Here is a 22,482-nt window from a genome sequence, read left to right on the forward strand (position 1 = left end):
TTTTCAATCGGTGTACATATTATCTATTCAAGAAGATGTGAATCATATTTTTATCAAAATGATCATCGTATATCAAGTACAAGTGAAGTTAAATGTGAATTCTAGTTATAAAGTTATCACAATCTCAAGGCATGTGTTCCACTACTGATCGCCTTGCTTGTATCTTAATCGTTATGATTTAACTTATAGTGTTATCCGTCATTAATCTTACGCTTTTGAGTTTCTTATACAATCTGATACATAATAGCAAATATAAAGATTTATGAATAACGTTCTTTGTTGGACTCGAACAAGATGAAATAATATTATATTAAATTATTATAAATATTATATAATATACATACGCATTTATAAGTCTACATATTTATCATTTAATTAAATGTATGAAATCATAACCCATAAGAAAGTATCACCGTATTTGTAAATTAACGCCAGTATTTGTTGACGCTTCTTAAAAATAATAATTATAAATTAAGAAACAGATTATGGACAATAGAGTTTACTAAAAATCAGTGAAATATGGTCAAAGTATCAAGTGATATGAAGAGGAAAAAATAATGTTGTACAATCGAATATTAGTTCAATTAATTATTTATTACAACTCTCCTACTCCTCCGTTTATGTGTATATACAGCTGTTTATATTTTATTGAATGTGAAGTAAAACGAATATACGTACGCTATATAGTATGCACGACTTTTACATAGACCGACATTTTAATCAATATTTTCATCGAATAGTTTTCAGATTATTATAGTGTTAATAGTAAACAACCAACTACTTTTCGTAGCGTTTTTTATTTTTTTGTTTTCGAATAGCTATAAATTTCCAGTAATTCTTCTTTGGTTTATGTGTTATTTATTATATATATATATAAAAAAAAAATGTGTATATATTTTGGCGGATAAGAAAAATAACCCTCTTTCGTAGCCACTCAAATCCGAAACGGAGTTCTTTCCATTGTATGTTTATGTAATAATGTAATATATTGTTAACAAGAAGAACATATTACTGAATATAAGATCAGCTATATAGTTTGTATATAAATATGACAATACATAAATTATGTTCTGTTTCTTGATACGGAAATATTGAAATTTCAATAGACTAGTTTATGTGTACGGCCACGTATATTTTTTTAACGTTCACGAAATAAACATTTTAAGAGTATAAAATTAAAATAACAAACATTAATGCATTTTAGGGGATTTGAGCGGAGAGATTAACATTTTGTTTTTTTTTTTTTTTTTTTTTTTTACAATGGATGTGCCTTTATTTTATTTTTTTGAGCATAGTGGCTGTCTACACCTTTTTAAGTGGTAAAGATGCTTAGATTTTCAACTTTGAGAGAGTAATTTCTACTAGAAAATTGGGTGTATTTTTTTATGGTAGGAGTAGGGTGGGGTCAAAAGTAAAAAAATTCCAAGATCTAAAGACCTTAAATTCTAAAGACTTGAATTATTCACTAAATATTTATATTTAGCATTTTCCAGAATTTAGACTATTTTGTACATTATTATTTACTATACACAATGACATTTTCAAAATATTTATATTAATTTTAAACTAGTTATAAGACGATCTTACTCATACAGTTCTACGGTACGTCAGAATTTACTATTATACGCAGTTAATAACAGTTTTAGTAATATTATAAATTATAATAATTGCCTATTTTATAATTTAATATGTGTGATTTTTTTCAAGCAATAATTTGTCCAAGTTACTGTATAATCAATAAAAATAAATTAAAAATCGCCTATAACATTATATCAATTTATTATAAAATAACCTTAGAGGGTATAAGCTGACTGACCGTCTGCACCCAGAATCGTATTTTGTATGCATTAATTCATCATTGAATTCAAACTTAACTCATTTATTACGCTTACCTACTTGATGAAGTACACTTGACATCGACTATACTGCAAAACGACGTACGCAATTTTTTTAAACATTTTTTATTCATAATAATATTTTAGTTAACTATTATTAAATCATATTATTTTGCGAATATAAATAAATAATAAAAGTAATAAAACGCATTGTAATTATTATTTATATGAACCACCTATAAACAAACATATAGATAATTATCGTTATTGATAATAAATAACTTAAAAATAATAATAATAATAATAATTTAACTTTTAGTATATACTCGTATATATTACACGTTTAATTTGGTAGAAAAAAAACGGAAATAATCATGATTTGTTTATAGAAAGGCAGCTGAAATACAAAACATTTATATATATTAAATTATGATTAACTCCATTACAAAATGGTTTATTTAAATAATTGCGAACATGATGCCACATGACGGCAACAGCCAACCAAACGTATATTACACGCACATAATAATATATAACGTAGAGTAGAAGCTTGAGTTGACCTCGCCCTGCTTGCAACATTAATTACCTACGAGAGCGTTATTACTAAAATTAATGCTCGTTGATTTTTTTTTTTTTATCTCTGAAAATATTTCAATTTTTTCATTACTTTTATTTATATACATAAAAATATACAATTCCGTCAATTATATATTTGTGCATTCGCCCTCGCCACTTGAGATATTTTCAAATACAATGTCGCTTTTAAATTTGTATATGGAAATTCTTTTATAATTAAAATTTAAAATTTTCTTATAGGAAATTACTCTTTGAAAAGTATATTATATAATATTTATGATATTAAAAAATACCAAAATGGAGGTGTTTAATTTTTTTTAATTATTATTATTACTATTTAGCATCGATAGCAGGGGATATTAGCTTAACATATTATTATATTTTACATAATTATGCTAAAAAATAGATAATAATAAAAAGGAGAATTATGATCACTATAATAATTGTAGATGTTTATCTCATATGTTCTTAAAGAGTAAAAAACATTTTTCTAATTGATTGTTGGATCCGATTATTTTATAAAAGTTCTCTGGTGTATTGTGCTTTTTCCTTTCTTCTTTAGTAGATATGAGTGCGTATTTAAACAAAATAGTTTTACTATAGATTGTCATTTTTTTCGTAATGAGATGTGTCTAATTGAAATAGGGTAGTTTATTTTTCAAATTGTCTGAAAATATTCCTCCTTTATATATTTAGTTATAATATAAAAAAAAAATGTAGCCTTTAGATTTGTGATTATGGCTTGGATAATAAGTTAAAAATATACTGCCATGGTTATAATGTTGAGTTTCTGAATGTATATAATGGTTAAGAGCTGTTGGTAATTGTTACAGCTTTGGTTTATGATGTTTGTATGGTACATTAAGTAAATATATTTATATGTCCCAATAAAATGTCCTAAAATATATTTGTTAAACTATCCAGGACGCTGAAGGTTATATATTGTTTATTAATTTACCTATTTATATATATTTTTTTTTCATTTAAATTTATGTATTGATTTGTTTGTTCAGTTTAATTTTGTGTTTGTTTACAGTTTAACAAAATATTTAGAATTTTTCAGTAAACATCTAGATTTGCATTTTATTTAGTTTCCCAATATTTCATTTTATGCCAAATAAATTATATAATTTGACTTTGTATAAACACTCTTCGGTGATATACTCGTATTATTGATTAAGCTATAACTCATGTTATAATTTAGTAATTGTATTAAGCTCATAATAAATTATCTAGATTAGACAATCTATACGTTTTTTATGCACAGAGGAACCATACAAATGAGAGCCGTAAGATGCTATAGCTGTTATAGTACGCCGTACGGCAGTAAGTTGGTTTTAAGTATCATATTATAATAAATATTTTCATTTAACAAAATATTATACTCTATATTTCTGTAATTCGAATAGGTGAATAAAAAACTGCAGTATTTAATTTTAAAAGCAAGAAAGAATTATTTGTAATTCATTAAACTCATTCACTTTTTCAATGTATAGTATACTATATTATTATACCAAACTTTACAATTATTTTAAACACGAAATAACATGTAATACGATTAATAGTCACGTATAATCTTATATATTGTATTTTTATCGAATCATAATTAACAAGTCATCAGTAGGTATATAGTTTTTATGTTAAAACCTCAAAACTTTAAGACAATTAGGTGCATAATAATGAGTAATCAGACAAACTTGGTGTATACTAATTCGTTGAATGTAATCAGTGTTGTACATTTATTAACATAAATACAATATAAAATAATTTTCATTTGTTTTTTTTAAAGTTAACTATCCAACTATAATAATACTATTGGTTATAACCACACACATATATATATTATAATGTTTATTAAATATTTTTGTGTCCTATGTAATATTTATATTTATATTATAACCCAATTAAAATATTAACAAATAAAAGTATATATTACACTTCCAAGTAGGAACATTTTTCTAGTAATTACACGAGTAGTACCTATAACAGAGATGGCCAATTTGCATCTTGCGTTTTTTTTTATAAAATTAAAATTTACTTATTAATAATATTATAAATTTTAATTTTTTTAGTATATATTTATAAAACATTATTAAATTATATAAAATGTATTTATAAACATTTTGAGGTTTTCAGCATTATTGTATTTATTCACGTAGCTCACAAATATATTATTCTTGTTGGCCACCCTTAACCTATGATAATACGTGATGATTTCTACATAGTAGGCATAAAATAAATTTGAAAATATTTTAAATAAAAAAAAAAAAATTATAAATAAACAATAATAATATTATACTATAGTTTTATTTTAAGTTGACAATTTAAAATTTAAAATTACGGGGTTTTTAGTACAAAAATAGAAGCGCTTTAACTCTATGTACTGTATTTCGGTATATATCGTTTTATTTTTAAGTATATAAAAATATTTATAATTATTTGTCGATAATATAAAAAAAAAATATTAAATAGCCACAACATTTTTTTTTTTATATTTTTGTTTATGAATTTGCATGCCGACTTCTAACACATTTTATAACCATTTTAGATGTAATATTGGTACTTAAGAATACTATATTTACTACCTATATATATATAATATGTTGTATGTATATAGTTATATATATATATACTTGTATAAAAAAAACATATGGCCTCATTTGAAATTCATATCGCATCTATTATTTGTCCACAAACGGGTGTACATTTCATATCTACGAAATAAAGATGTATTTATTGCCCATATAATAAATTAGAAGCAATAATATTAATACAAGCCCATGTACAAAATCTAAATAAACTACATTTAAATAAAGTTTATACATCAATATTATTAACTAAAAAATTAATGATTTCTTTATAAATCAAATAAATAATAGAAAACACTTGCTATTGCTTATTAGTTATTACGGTGTATTTAAATTAAAAATTGTTCTACCGACTTAAAATTAAAATGCTTTCCTAAATTAATTTAAAAATAAACTGGAATACAACGATGTTTATGTACTAAGGTTTATTTTTGCTATTTTTATTAATAATCGTTATACCAAAAACTAATACATTTGGTATTATTTTCATAAAAACAAAATGTATTTGATCTTTTACATAAAATTAGGTTTGAGTTAAATTTATTTAATTATTTGAGAGATGTGTTCAAAAATATGATCATGACCCAATTATTTTATGATTTTTTTAATACATTTTATAAAATTACTTCACTGTGTATAATACTAATTACTATAACACAAATAAATTTGATATTTTTTTGGTTAAATCATGCTATATGAATGCACCCGCGTAGGTTTAAAGTGTTACTGATATAACAGAAATTGTGCATGTAATAATACATATTATTAAGTAAATTAAAAAGAAAAATTAATTTAATAAGTGCAAAGTTTTAAAATTGCTTCCTCCGAGGAGCCTTTATTCTATATTTGGCGATGATAGAGATCAGCAGTGTTGTTATGTAGTATGGTTAAATAAAAAAATCTATAGATACCTTTCCCAACCATTAGTATATTATATTTATAGTATCTTATGGAAACGTTTATTTTTTTTTGTTTGGATAGTATTAGATGATACTAAGATTTTGAATTTCATATAAGTTTCCATCAGATCAGATATAACTATAACGTTCTATATGATTAATTTTTGTATTTTCAATACCGTGCTTTTGAAATTCTAACCAGTTACCATACTATCATAATATTTACCCTACCTTTAAACTGTAATAATATAATGAAATATATTATACAACTGATCGAATTTATGAACTCAAAAATATGAATAAAAAATAATACCATTTTCATCAGTAGGTATATTAAGTATGAGCAAATTGTGGCTGATAATATTCATGCACGTTATTTTGTAGAAAATATTTCATAATGTAAAAGTATTATTACGTTAAGTGTGGTATATATTACACTTGTCATACTATAACTTTGGTACAAATACTTGAAATTTGTCTAACCACTCGTAAAGCCCATTCACCCAATAGCGCATTCCGTCTAATGCGTTCGTTTAGTGTATTATTATTATTATTCATAAATTACCGTTTGCATGAAATTTATTACTTACTGCTAAAACGAGTTTAGGGATCTTGTAAACTAGATGTTGCATGGTTAAAACAAAAAAATATCGGGGTTTTTTTCATACAGATTAAAAAATATTATTTTTACAACGATCGTTGAAACAAATTAATATTTTTAAATATTTATTTCTAACGTATTTTAAATTAAATAATAAAGTGATATCGTAATTCCCCCACCACCAAAAAAATAAAAATAAATAAATAAACAAATAAAAGACTTATATTTAAGCAGCAAATTACTATTGAAAAAAAAAAAACAGGATCACTTCTAGTTAAAAAAAAAGAGCAATTTTCTTATAACCATGGTTGTCGTATTTTGATTAATAATTATTATAATACAATTATGATATCCAAGTTCATTTCAACTGAAAATGTAAAATTCAATTGTAAATTAATTTAATTGTAATATTCAAAATATTATAATACTTTTATATTTTCTGTTAAAAAGCATTTTTATATTTTGTATTGTTTGATAGAATGTTTTTGGATACTGTATAATAATATACAATCTACATTACACCTATTTAATGCATTAGTTTATATTTAAAGTTATCTGATATAATTTTTTTTCAATATGTTTTATAATGTGAGTTATACAACCTTTAGAATTTTAGATGTATTAAAAATAATCATAATATGTGAGTTGATAATTTATATGAACATGACAGACAAGTTAAAAGGAATTACCCAATTGAAACACTTTTGAGGTTTTTATCTTCTTTATTTTAATTCAAAAATTTTTCCACAAATGAATTTGTAAACCTTGGTTTATACTGTTATCTTGTATGTGTACATGTTTATTACACACATACCTAATTTATTCTGCGGATATAATAAAATCAAAAGTTTGTAGTTGTTTAAAATAATGTCAGCATAAGTTACAATATATAACTAAAAGTCTAACGTTTATTAAATTTTCGAACTGGAACCATTAGTTTTAAATTTTTATAGTGAATATTTTTAATGAATCTATTCCCAACAGAATAATATTATTGTAGAATGCATTTTCCATGCTTTTTCAAGTTCGTCGAATGCATATTTTGATTGTTATTATAATAATATGTAGGTATATATATATAGAACTAGATATTCTTTGTTTTAACAATTTTACATTTTTATTGACGTTATAATTATATTTTATTTTGCAAAAATTAATTTTATTGAAATGAAAATCGTTCACAAATAATTATAATGACGTATCAAATATAATATAGTTATTTTATTTTTCTAAATTGGATTATTCCAAAAATCAATAAACCAATACTGATGAAACTATTATTATTACTGTCAATCTTAAAATTGTTCAAGTGCTTTAGACTGCGTAAATATATATATATATATATATATATATATATATATCATTCAGTGGACTTACCGTCGAACAAAGCGTTCGTTCCATCTCAAATACGTATGCTGGCTGAATACAAAATGCATTGTTAAACGACTTTATTTTAGCAACGAAAGAACCGTTAGAGAATGAATTCGTTGGTTTTTGAGACAACCAAGCATCAATAAAATAGCAATCATCGGCTCGCCATACATAGTGTTATTAATGCTAGTGCCTAGTTTGTGTGAAATCGTTTATTAATTTATTAAAACGTAAAGATTAAAAATAATAAACAATATTATTTATATTTAAAGCAAGTGGATACATAAGATGCTCAAAAAAATTCACTTTTGTTCTTGTTAACTTATTTTGTGTAAAAATAACATTTCACCTAAACAATAAATCTATTTAAATTTAAAATAATATAAAAAGTTTTTAAGATTCATATTGAAATTGAAGAATAAAGGAGATAGAGCAACATTATTGAATAGTCAAGTCTATAATAATTAATGGTATAAATTACCACTATATAATCTAATCGTCCTTTAAATTAATTGTTATTGTTGTATTATGATTTATGATCATACCATTCATACCGAAACTTGACACAGTATTTTTTTATGATTAAATTATATACATTTATGTCCGTCGGCTAAGAGAGAAAATCTGATTCCAGCTTTAACAGAGGTTAAATGTCACAATAGATATTTAAAAATGCTATTCATAAATACCTAATGTGATTTTATAATCAATGTATTAAAACAACGAAGCAGAGCCTAGTATGTTTAGTAATTAGTTAATTTATAGAAAAAGGCGTTTCAACTGAAAATTATATCAAAACACGAATGACATATGAATAATTATCTACGCTAGTAATGATAAATTAGGTATATTAAAATTAAATAATTTAATTAATTTCAATCAATGTACACGCAATATAAACCTATTTAATTATAATAAAATTAAATATTTACATAAACTATGATTTCTAAAATACTACGATTCACAGTATTAACTTGATGTCTTATTTAAATAACTATATTTTCATAGTTCTAGAAACTTTGTTAAATATCCAATAGATTTATTTGCTACCACAAGAAACTTGTTTTAACATACTCACACAATAAAATAAAATAAATTTTAAATTATGAACCATTTAAAGGAATACTTTTTTTTATAGAATACATTATGATGTAGTAAATAAGATAGTTTAGCCTATTATTTTGGATATCTTATGACAAATGTCAATAAACAAGTGACTAATAGTTTAACAACTTTTACATAAATTACTGGTTTAAAATTTAGTTATACCTACTTCAAAAATATTCTTGTGTAAATTTAAGATCTAACCAAAACGAAAATATTTACGAGTTCAGGAAATTTAAGAATCACATAAGAAAAATTCTTCAAATAATTCTAACATATGGTTAACTTTTAAACTCTATATGGAAATAGCATAACGCTGTACACTGAGAACAACAATAATAGCAAATCTTATTTTAAAATAATATATTTTTTTTTTTATGAAGTCAACTTAACAATTTTTCAAACTTAGTTTAAAGACAATAACAATAACATACACAATTTGTAGTCAATACGACTTATAATTTCTGGTTTATTCCTATTTTTTCTAGTCAATAATTAAAATAATCCCCGTATTCTTAATATAGAAAGTCATTTTAGAAAATTTAGATTTGTTATGATAAACCATAGATTTTATCACTTATTCTAAAAACGTAATTTTCTTTTAATAATTGTATTATTATTAATTCCCTACTTTTTGCTATTATTGTTGTTTTCACCGTTAAAAAATGTCACGATTTTTATTTTCATTGTTTATTTTTCGTGGTTATTTTTTTTTCGCAATTTTAACTGACACCCGAACTTTTAGTTACGGGGTACTTAATTTGATATTGCTTAGCGCAGAAGCTAAACAAACAACTAATTTAATGATCAGAACTAAATTGAATCAATTTTAATTTCGTTCACCGTGATATTCACCAGTATAATTTTTTTTTATGAAATATTTAACTTATTCCAAATCTAATCTTACCTAACCTCACTATTATTTTTATATCAAAAAGTGTAAGTATGCATGGATAGCTTTATTCACAAAATTCTAAAACCAATTTTTTAAGATGTAGTAGGTACACATTAAATTCTGTAAAAATAAAAATTAAGCATCCTTATTATTACAACCACATTATCTAATATTATTAATATAATATAGTTAACAAATTACAAAAAAAAAAATTAATTGAAATATATTATTAATTCTTATAAATTTAAATATTATAATTACCATATTTTTTCGTAAATAAAAACAGTTCAAATATATCCATGCTTGTGTATAACATATAATTTCTAAGTTTTATTTTTAAATATTTTTTTTTCTGTTAAACATATGAAACTATTCTACATAATATAAATGTAAAATTAAATTTTAATAAATCGATTATTAAAAAAAAAAAATGAATTATCTATTCTAAAATCTTTTAGTTAAATAATAAGCAAATATGAATCTAATAATATAGTAACCTGGAAAGTTTCAAGTAAACTATGCATATTGCTCATATAGTTATATGCTTAGCTTGGAATATTTTTTAATACAATTATTTATGACTAGATATCAATTATCTGCTGTCCGATCCAACAATTATTAAATCGGATTAAAAAAAAAGTGAGACTCTTTATAATAAAATTAAGAAATATACTGTTGTTGTTTTTTTTTAAGTAAAATTTAGTCAAAATTATATGAAAAATACTAAATTTGAAAAAATAATACCATAGAAAGATTTTAAATTTTTGGATAGATTAAAAATATAGACAATGTGGACGCAGAATTTATTGTGTTATGTACTCGTTTTAACAATTATAATGCATATTTTACTAATTCAGGTACAGGATATTTTAAAAATAAATAATAATATGTCAAATTGTTAAATTATTCAATATGTATTGATAATATTATTTTTTATTTTTTATTATTAGTACATTTTTATTATTACTGTAAGCATTTTAATAATTTTTGCATTTTTGCATGGGATATTACAACCATTATATTTTTAATAAAAATCAAGAGAGAAAATGTCGCGGTTAATTATTCTTCACCAGATATTATTTACCAGATTGAATGATATTGAACAATACAGTTAAATTCAGTTAATGGTATAATATTTATCCATTCCACGTCCATTGCACTTCTATCACTACAAAATTAAAAATGAATATTTATAAGTCCTCGCGTGTCGTATTCATATTTTAATGATTTTTTAATTAAACCAGTGAAACCATTTATTTTATTGATGTCATTAATATCTTTAATAAGTAAAATAATCAAGTAGGTGCAGCTTTTGGTTATAAAATATTAGCTTATAGTCTCCTAGGACAAGATGTGATTTCATAGTAAGTTTACACAAATAAATACTTAGTAGTATAGTGTTAAATAAAATACCTACATAATATTTTCAATAAGATGAATATATTTATAGTATATTTAATATGTATGTATATAATAATATATATCAAAAATAAATAAATAGTATCATATGTATTATAACTTAATAACTAATAATTAAAATATATTCATTATACATATCTACCTAATATAATATTATGGTTAATCATTATTTATATTATGTATATAAAAAAAAAAAGGAAATAAATTGTCTTGTTAAAATATTACTATAATATAAACGTATAACTTTATATTGCCGTGCTAAATTATAATCACCCGTACACTAATTTATTTATTATGAAGACTATATTAATAGAACATAATGTGACTTAATAATATATTTATTACTAAACTATACTTAATAAAACATACTTATGGCCACTTATCACTACATACCTAATTGGTACATAATTTATTATTAAAGTATTAAAAAATACTGATACTTGAATCGCAAAATTCACCAGTGGAATTTAAACGTCTTACATACAATATATTTTTTTATCACTGACCGTCGTTTTAAAGTAGCATACATGTTATTTTTTAAAAATAGCGCGTTAATGAAAATTTTGATTGTTAATTTATTACACTATGTTATATTATAATAAGTTGGTTATTTGTATACATTTTTGCTAATATTTCGTTTTTATTTTCCGACTTATAATATGTTATAGACGAGTAGCATTTACTGAGTTGTACTCACATGTTCCCCTACTTCCAATATAATTAGATAGAAGCTGGTTAATTCAGAACATTGTATTGCATGTATGTATTTAATTGATACATTGAAATATTTAGTTAAATACTATTTACGCATAATCAAATCATATTATACGCTGGAAATAAAATTACCATACAAATCACGAATTTTAATTATGTTTATCATCAGTACCTACCTATACTTGCAATTAGTATTCTCCGCAGAAGCAGGCTAGTAAAAGTTTAATAATGGGATTATATATGGCTTGTTTGTATGACACGTTCATTAAATTGTAGTTTTTCAACTTGAACGTAAACTACATTTCACCGACAAAATGATTTACGCACATTGTAATGATTTATTATACGGATGTGCGCGATACGGCAATGACAAGCGCCACAGAGCCCCCGTATCCCCCCACCCACATTAACCCCTGCACCGATAGTGAATGCAACGTGATAATAACTAAATAACATGATCCTTTGTGCGTAATTATTCCTTGCAATACTTAATACTCTGTATCGTGTACCGAACTGATATCGAATGTATATATTACCTTCGTTTTAATAAATACGTTAATAATATAGGCGGCAGATATTGTTAATCGCGACTACCGTGATAATTTTTATTTTTTTATCGTTTGGGTTAGCACTGCCCGAAAAAAAAAAAAATTAAATAGCTACACCCTATAGTTGTTTAACTACTGTCATGGGGTACGACAAAACGTATAGATGCAATTATCATGCTAATGCGTACTCGTATACAATACACGCCATCACCTCTTTGTTTCAGGCCAATGGTAGATTATTATTATTATTATTATTATTATTATTATTATTATTATTATTATTACACTGCATCTGACTGAGTAGATACCGAAGTGGACTAAGTCCCATGATTATATTATTACAGCAATATATTGTCAAAGTTCCAAAGCTCAGATGAACTGTGCGCGCGTGTGTATATACATAATATATTCAATAATACACGACCCGTATAAAAGTATAACATTGTGGCATTAGAGACGAAATAATACAATTTATTGTGGACGAGATGCTACTAGTAAGTAGTAAATAGTTGAGTTAGTATATATTTTTGTAGTCGCAGTAGTTTAATTATCAATAAATCAAAACATTTTAAAATACAAGTATTAAACCGCTATATATCAATACGAAATGTTGAATATCATACGGACGTCGTGTATTCTATAACCGCGTATTAACACGGAAAAAGCGACTGTTGTGGCGCCACTATATTATTACCCTATTGATTCAAACGTAGTAGTGTACTTATCTATGAACACATATATACCTATACAAAAAAAAATGTTAACAGCATATGAGTATAACTTAGAAGTTAGACAACAGATTTAGATTTACACCACCAGACTGGTACAAGGAAAACAAAACTAAACCTATATATTATTCCAGTGTTTGTTGTTTGTTAACGATTTACTAGCAACATTACAATATCGATAAAATGTCAAACCGTTTTATTTTTCAAATTCTTCTATTTAGTTTGAAGAAATTAAACTATGCTTCATAAAAATATAATTCCAGAACAAAAACTAGACCAGTGCGCACGTCTATGGTGATATTAATAATTATTAATCAGATAATAGTATAATATTGTAATAATAGTGTTAGTAAACTTTTGGAAAACAATTTTTTTATATAATTCATATTTCATAATATTTATTAATGTGCTGTTTTTGTCTATAAAACGTGCTATTATATATATTGTATTATTGCTATAAAATATCATGTTAGTGTGTTATCTGCATAAAAATTATGAATCGTCTTATTTTATTACATTTTAACGTTCGCGGCGAAGTATTATTATTTTAGTTCATTTATAAGAATTGCCATTGGTGAATTTCAATTTTTTTTATACCAAAAGCATTATAATATTATAAACAGAAAAAAATAACTTCAATATAGGTTGAAAATTAAAATATAAAAAAAAAAACTCTCAAAAGTATTTAGATAAAGCCCTATAAACGGTTTAATGGATAATGGGTTCATTACACTGCACTGAGACTTTCAAGTTTTGGAAGTGCAAACCCGGTTTTTTTACGCGTGAGATCGACAAACTAAACTGAAACTTTCAGATTATTATTACTGAAGTAAACAATTTTTAAAGCGTTATTTTATTTTAATACTTAACTCAAACTTTTGTATTGTTTGCATTTTTAATTGGTTTTTTTTTAATCCAAATCCCCAACAACATTTTGATGATGTACTATTGTTTTCTCCAATGTGATTTTGACACTCTACTCCGAAATTATATTCTCTTAAAAAACTGTTACATGCTGGTAAACTAAGACTGATTTCATATTTAATTTATTGATGAAAATATTTATTACATCGGCTTGAATGTTTCTAATAATATTTGTAAATAATTTCATATATTTGTGTATAGAACACATATTATTATTTGTTATACAAATTTGTATTACTTTAATTTAATTTATATTATTTTTTGTTTAAGTTATTATTTAAAAAATAATTTTGTTTTTTGGGATTTACTGTAAAATAAAGTTAAATTATCAGTAAAACATTTTTTTTTTCAAATTTTAAACGTAATACTTATTTTTAAATGTACGAGTAAGTAAGTAAGTACACTAGTACACATAATGAATTATTAGTAAAACATTATGTTAAGCCAATGTTAAAGTGAATGTTACATGACACTGTTATGACATATTTATCTTTTTTTTTTAGTTATGAAAGTTATTATTATTTTTATGTAAATACTGAAATTTAAAACTCATCAACGAAATCCATGATTCAAAGGTTTAAATATTTAGTATTCTTTTTAATCTATATTTTTTACAATAAATACTAATTAGTTTAATAGATAATTAGAAATTTAAACAGTATCTTGTGTCAGGGAAGCTTATAAATATATTGAATGTGTTGTATTTATATACCACACATTTTTTTAATAAATCTAGTAGCTTAAAATTATTTAAATTGTAGAAATTTAGAAATGTAGAAATATTAATTATATTATACATATTATTATTAATAGAACAATAATTATAAAATAACCGAATTTACAAATATAAATTTTTAATTTGTATTTTGTCTTCTTGAACTGTTTAGACTAATGGAACTTTCCTTTAGAACTTCATTATAAATAACTAAGTTATATTAAGTTAGTTATTGTGTTCCCTTTAATATTCTCGAAAGAAAGTATAACTATCATTAGTCTCATATATTATAAGATTGTTTTGTTTTTGTAAAGGAAAGATAATAAATAGGTAATTTGTAGTATTGAATAATTAAAATTTTTTCAAGAAATCAAGTACCTTCTGTTATGCTATTTTCTGTTAGTATATAATGACTTTTCTAAAAAATATTTTTAAATCAGATTATAAAATGATTTTAAAAAAAATACTATACTTTATATCTTTATTTAATTTTTTGAACTTACTAATTAAAATTTGATTTTTAAAAACTTAAATTCTTGAAAAAAACATTAAGATTTGAGTATTGAATCAAAAAACTGAATGTTTTTACGCAAAAAAAAGTTAAAAAAAACTTCTAAAAATAATAAGAAAAACATTTTTTTTTCTAAAATGGTGTTTTGTAATGATTTCAATTATGTAAAAATAATATTTCCATAAACTTCCATAATATTTTGAATATTCTACAAAGAAAATAAGTGTTCATCTTTAAAAGAACCACCGTGCAATTGAAATGTAAATGTAAACAGACAGACATTTTTCAATATTTTGTATATTGCAGGTTGGTACAGGCACTGGCATTATGACACATTATTTCAACTTGTTCGTGATTGTACCTACGGCTGTAATATCAGGCAGCGATGAATATCATACACCCGAAGGAAATTCAATAGTATTGTGTTGTAAAATCGAAAATGTGAGTATTGATTAATTTAAATACCTTAACATATTATATTAATGTATATAGGTATTATATTACTATTATTTGTTTTGTTTTTTGTATAAAATACAAGTTTATTAGCTTTACTTAGGTTTAATATTAGATTAACGTTTAAAAATTATATTTAATTTATTTTTCTAAGGAAAATATAGTTAATTTTATTAATAGTATTAATGACTGCTTATATTATTGAATTGTTATACAGCAGAATTTTAAATTGCTTTACTGAAATACTCTTGATTATGAAATAGGATGCAATTCATGATGACAAACATCGCAAAAATCCCAAGCGATCACTATTAATTTGTACAGGACAAAATGTAATAAACTTTAAAGACCGCATAGAGTGGTAACTATCTAATGGGTTTGCTGTAGGCATCTCGTGGATAATAGTCTCACAACATTTTTACCATAATATCCCCGTGGCAAAATTTGCCTTTTTGATTATTTATAATGAATAACTATACGGTTTTAATTAATTTCAGGTGGACAGAACAGTCTGTTTATCTCTATTCACTGCATGTATTCTGAAGTCTAAATAAAATATCATATAACTATACTCATATTAAGTCAAGAGTTTTCCTAGAAATTATACACGGGTCATCTAAAGCATCCTAATGAAAATACATGTTTTGGTATACATGATGAAAAAAATAAACTTGTAGGTCTGGAAAGTTTTTCTTAGAACGAATAAAATAAACCTCGTAAAACATAATTTTTTATAGAAAAATACGAAAGAATTAAAAATACCAGACTGAAATATTACGTTTAAGGCATTTTTAACTTTATTTCATAATGTTAAACATCCCAAAAAAGCTAGTTAATCTTATGCAGTTATAACTCTAATTATTGATACATAAAAATAATTTTCGATAAAAATAGAATATTGATATATTGAACTCTATTTTTCAAATTTATATTTAACGAATTATATAATTATATATTTTTTTAATTTTGTTTCATACTATTTGATCATTTACATCTTATTGCATTTTTTAATACTATTGTAAATTTGAACATTTATTTAAAAATGTGAAAAAATGTAAATTGTATAATTGTATGTACATTTTTTATATAGATTTTATAAAGTTTTTATTATGACAATTTTTAAAAATAAAACAACTATCGACTACCTGTATAAAATAATACGTTACCTACTCTGAAAATATACCATTTACAATATAATAATATGCTTTTAGATTACTAAGTATTAACAATATTTATAAAATATTTTTTTTAATTTTATAATAGTTTAATTTATAACTATCATAATTTGTAATATTTACCATAATATAGTTTTCAGGAAGTGTTCATTGAAAATTTTTTTTAAATTATTTCATAACAAATTTTTCACGATTTCCATTTAATTAATTTTTTTTCGTTATTATTTTCATATTATAACAAACAAATAAAAAAGTTAAAAACATTCTTATAAATATTTTTTAATATTTATTTACTGGAATCTATAGGAAATAAAAAGATAATTTAATTTTTATTTAAAGTTAATTTATTAGTATAATAACTATCGTCTCTTATAGAAGTAGAATAAATTACACAGCACATAGAATAGTATTAACATTTTTAGCTACGGATATGATGGTGTATAAAAATGTCAGATAAAAATATGATTTTAGTAGAATTTTGGGGACTAAAATAAATCGTGATTGATTACAATCTTATATCATTATCATCTAAGTATAAATGTACATTTTAAAATACTTTATTTTGCGAAATGGGCACTATATATTTCATAAAAAAACAACAATTTATCATTTAAAAATTATTCATCTATTGTTGCCATTATCACACTAATCTTAATTTACTGTCAATTCTAAACCATAAAATATAATATTATATTGATATTTAGTTAAGGGCTTATATTTGGTACCCCGTAGATACTAAACTGTTCGTGTCTAATATTTACATAAATTATAGATAAAATTAAAATTATATAAAATACAATCAAATCATTTTTCATTTAGTATATAATATAATATATACGAGGGTTACCTTAAAATAAACCTCTGATGTGTTAAAATTCGCTACATGCGGGTTCTTTGTTCTCGCGTCGCTATAATATGTCACAATCAGTACATTATTGTCTTATAATTACATACCGAATTAAAACCATTTCGTACAGTTATAATTTTCAGTTTGATATTTGCTGTAATAACGTGGAGAGTACAATTTTATCTCCCGTCGCCCGTGAGCAGCGCAGTGTAATTGTTTTTTTGCAAGCAGTGATAAGCGGTGGTTCGATATGTGATCGGTATTGACAATTTAACAACGGACGCACGGATATAAGCATATTATTAAGTGGGCCAAGGGCACGAATCGATATTGACCGAACCGTGGTGCACCAAGTTGACCAATTTTTTTTGTTGAGAAAACAGGCGTTTTACGATTTCAGAGAGGTTTCGATAAGATTTTCAAAAATGTTTCTCTGTACTTTAAAACTTGGGTTAGGTACTAAAAGTTCTGTGCCCATTAGGTCACTAAATACCTCACAGTTGGCAAGAGAAAATTTTACTCTCCACATTGTTACAGCAAATATTAAAACGATACCGAACGAAAACGGTCGAAATTTGGCATGTAACTAGAAGACAGCAATACACTGGTCGTGACATACAGCCACAATATGTGAACGGAATACCCATATGTAACGAATTGTAACGCATCGGAGGTTGGTTTTGAGACACCCCTCGTACGATCGTTTTGATATTAATCTGTAGCTAAAATAATTATTCACAGTGATGTGCCATAATAACAGTAATATTGTGATTTAAAATGTATTTATTTTTAATTAATTTTGATTCAGAGTCCAGTACCGCCGCAATACGTGTTATGGTATCATAACGGTAAAGTCATATCATCCGGTCATTTTAACAAAAATGGACTGAAACCCGATCGCTTGTCTATCAGCACGGAACAGATAGATCGTAAAATTTACAGTCGCTTGACAATCACAAAAGCAATCCAGATTGATACAGGAAATTATACGTGTCAGCCTCCAAACACTGACCCCGACTCCACTTACATTCACATCACGCCAGGTTAGTTTTATTCAAATCAAATATCCGTTATTCTACACACGGTTCCCGATAAAATAAAATAATTATAAATTTGTGTTTAAAATATAAATAATATTATCTGGTGTAGTATTAATGAAATGGATTATTCCTCGTCTATATAGGTTGATAAAAAATTATTTTCACATTACAATATACATTGCAGCATTGCTATATATAAATTAAACCTGTCAATAAATAATTTATCAACTAATTTTTTTTATATATCACAAATACTGAAATACGTATTTGTTAATTGATTTACAGATTTATTTTTTCTATTATTTCCTTAATAATGTTTTTCAAATAATTCACAATTTTAAAGCTGAATGAAAATTCACATATAAATAGATTTGTTTTGAGTTGAGTTTATACCACAGACTAGCTGCTCTCGTGAATAAAATCTTAGGATAATATAATATAAATAATTTAAAAAACATTGTTAATTATCAAACTCTAATAACTTTAATTTTATTAACAAACTTGAAAATAATATGTTCCTTTTTTTCTTTAGCTTAATGTTATAATATTATATTATGAATTAACTGTACATTTAATATTTACAAGTTTACAATAGTATTATGTTATAATGTGATATGAATTGATTATACGTATACACGAAAAGTAAATTTCCAAATAGTGATATACCTAGACATTCTAGAAATAAATTTAGTTAGGTCGTAAAAATATGATTTAAAAAATATAAAACAAGGTGTATGTAAATTTATTTTTAATTTTAAATTTTTAACAGAAGACCAGAATGTCATATTTTTGCCTCGAGACAAAATTGAATATTTGTGCTTCAATTAATCGACTAACCGAAGTTAAATCTGTCCACAACGATAAGATATTTTAAAAATAAATAACTTTAAATTATATTGTCCCTTAACAAGGCCAAGAGACTAAATAAAATCATTAAGTGTAAATTTGAGTATTTTTAACGTGTACTATAATAAATGTACTATTTAACATGATCAAGTTGAACATTTGGAAGAGGTTTGAATTAACAAGTTCTGATTTTTCTTTATTTCTTATACGCTATCTTAAATTTTTTAAAGAAGCATTTATCTATAGGGTTTTTTTTTTCAAGCAATTTCCAAAGAGAAACGTCTGAGACTTCATTAGTGAAGAAACACATGAGCTACAATTTGTACTGCTTAATCGGTTTAAATTTATTTCGATGCACGATAAAAGTTCGTTGAATATTTGTTTATTGAACGAAAGTGTATAAAATTCCGTCTAAGCTGTGTTACTTTTACTAATAGGTCATTTATGTAAATAGGAATTAAAAATTGAGCTCTATACCACCGATTGGATTATGTTTATAACACTTTTAATGGCACCGCACTTTCTAAGTCCTTTAGGAATAGTTTTGTGTATTTTTTTTTCCAAATCACAATCTGTAAGATAACCTCGATGGAGCCTGAAAAAGGGTTGAGCGTCATGGAATACGAGAATAATAAATTTGTAGATTCTAGAAGGATAATAGTACTTTTTTTATAGTATTATAGATTTAATAGGAATATTAATTAAATTAATTTATATACATTTATCTAAAAACATTTTATTATAGAACTCTGCTTATAAGTTTGATTTGAAAGAGCGAATATTATATTGAGTACTAGTTTAAAATTACCGTTTGAAGTAAGAAACTTCCTTTTAGATTAAATATACGAGAGCCCTATGGTAGATTTTAAATATTGTAGACTACTTGAATTAAAAACTGTCTATTTAGTTATTTAAATATAATTCTCTATACGTATTTAACTATAAATATAAATACACCCAAAATGTATTTTAAAATAAAAAACATATTATATTAAATTTTGTAACACATAATAATATAATTATAAATACAAATTAATATTGATCTAAATACAAATAACATATTGTACACCATACACTTAAAATACACTTAAATGGTTAGTAAATACAATTTTAACTTATAAAATTGTTTCAAAAACACATATTAATACTTAATTGAATAAAATAATAATACATCGAACTCGTTTTTTTATAATTATTTGTTTTAGAAATTGACAACACAGCCGCAATTCAACGACACAAAAGCTCAAATTCAGCTCTGTTAGTGACAGAATTGTCAATTTTCCCATTGACATCGTTCCTTCTTATTGGTCACAATGGATTTCGATGGGTTTTTTTATAAGCACAACTATATTTGGTTTTTACTAAATTGAGTAATTCAAATATTTTTGGTGTAACCTTTACCATAATAAACTTTGTTTTTATGTTAATAAAATATTAACGTATGTTTCATGGACTTACTAAAACTATAAAGAAGTTCTTTGTAAAATAAAATAATTTTCCATAATCTTATTGTATACAAATCATGTATAAAAAAAATATATCCTTTTTAAGGTTTTAAAATGATGGGACAAATTTATAGTATCCCAGCGCGCTTTACATTTTCAGTCTAAAGTTTTATTGGGATTTATTTTTTTTTATTTTATGTTAGCTGAAAACTTAAAAACTTGTAATATACAATCCTCCCATTTTGAATTTTACCACATTTTTTTAAATGTTTTATTTTGTCACTAATTTATTCTATTTTTATTTAAAATAGTTTATTCATTGTAACTGGTTTTTTGGCGAAAATCCCAATCATTATACTTAAAATAAGTAATTATATTTTCTCTTATTAATTTATTGTGTATATAGTTTTTAATGATTTATATACTTTTTAACGGACATTATCATGTGCTATCTCCTAAATGAATTACTTATCAAGTTAACAGTATTGTGTACATTGTAGTATAATATTGATTTTAGATTTATTATTAATCAACACCCAAATATACTGATAATTTCATTAAACAATTTTCTGTTATTGAAAAAATTATAAATATTCTGTATTTATTTATTTAAAAATGTTCTGACTGTTAATTTATGTTTTAAGTCAATGAGTGGTTAAGAATTTTAAAATTTTAAATTACCGTGTTAACTCTGTTAAATTATATTGTTTCGTTTATTTTATCAATAATTATTTATTATTTGTGTTATATTTTCATAAATATTTAATTTAAATATAATTAAATATTTTATGTTTAAATAAACATAAGTTTATGTAAAGAAATTTAATCATTTTCTTGCGTTAAAAATCATACAATATATATAATGTACCTACTTAATAATAATAATATGACATACCAATAATGTTTACCTTTTGGTGATTATTATTTAGTTATACAACTGTATGATATTTACTATTGATGAATCAATTAATAAAAATATAACATAAAGCATACACATTTAATTTGTTTTTTTTTTTATTATTTGTATATTATTTCTTGTACATATATAAGACAAGAAGTCGTTACGATAAAACGTCTTTTTAAATAATCAGCTACCCAAATTATTGAATACATTTGAAAATGGTATTAAATCATTTATGAATTATAGATAACTTGTGTAAAAAACCATTGTTTGTTACTTTTCATTTTCTTTATTTTAAGAGTGTTTCAACATTTATGTTACAATAATTCTGTCATATAAATATTTAT

At 23.8% G+C, this 22,482-nt stretch overlaps 1 protein-coding gene across 3 annotated transcripts in view; it reads left to right on the forward strand.

Moving 5' to 3' along the window:
• LOC132918136 (limbic system-associated membrane protein-like) overlaps positions 1 to 21,907 on the forward strand; it is a 187,050-nt gene extending 165,143 nt beyond the window's left edge. For 2 of the 3 annotated variants that reach the window (XM_060979246.1, XM_060979247.1), the window contains exons 7-9: positions 15,735 to 15,869; positions 18,712 to 18,946; positions 20,995 to 21,907. In XM_060979246.1, the coding sequence (XP_060835229.1) occupies positions 15,735 to 15,869; positions 18,712 to 18,946; positions 20,995 to 21,128 (504 nt within the window). In that variant the 3' untranslated portion in view covers positions 21,129 to 21,907. The remainder of the gene's footprint in view (positions 1 to 15,734; positions 15,870 to 18,711; positions 18,947 to 20,994) is intronic. The other variant, XM_060979248.1, reaches the window with a different exon arrangement.
• Positions 21,908 to 22,482: the final 575 nt, after the last annotated feature.

The sequence above is a fragment of the Rhopalosiphum padi genome, chromosome 1 (genome assembly GCF_020882245.1).
Source record: "Rhopalosiphum padi isolate XX-2018 chromosome 1, ASM2088224v1, whole genome shotgun sequence".
NCBI lineage: Eukaryota > Metazoa > Arthropoda > Insecta > Hemiptera > Aphididae > Rhopalosiphum > Rhopalosiphum padi.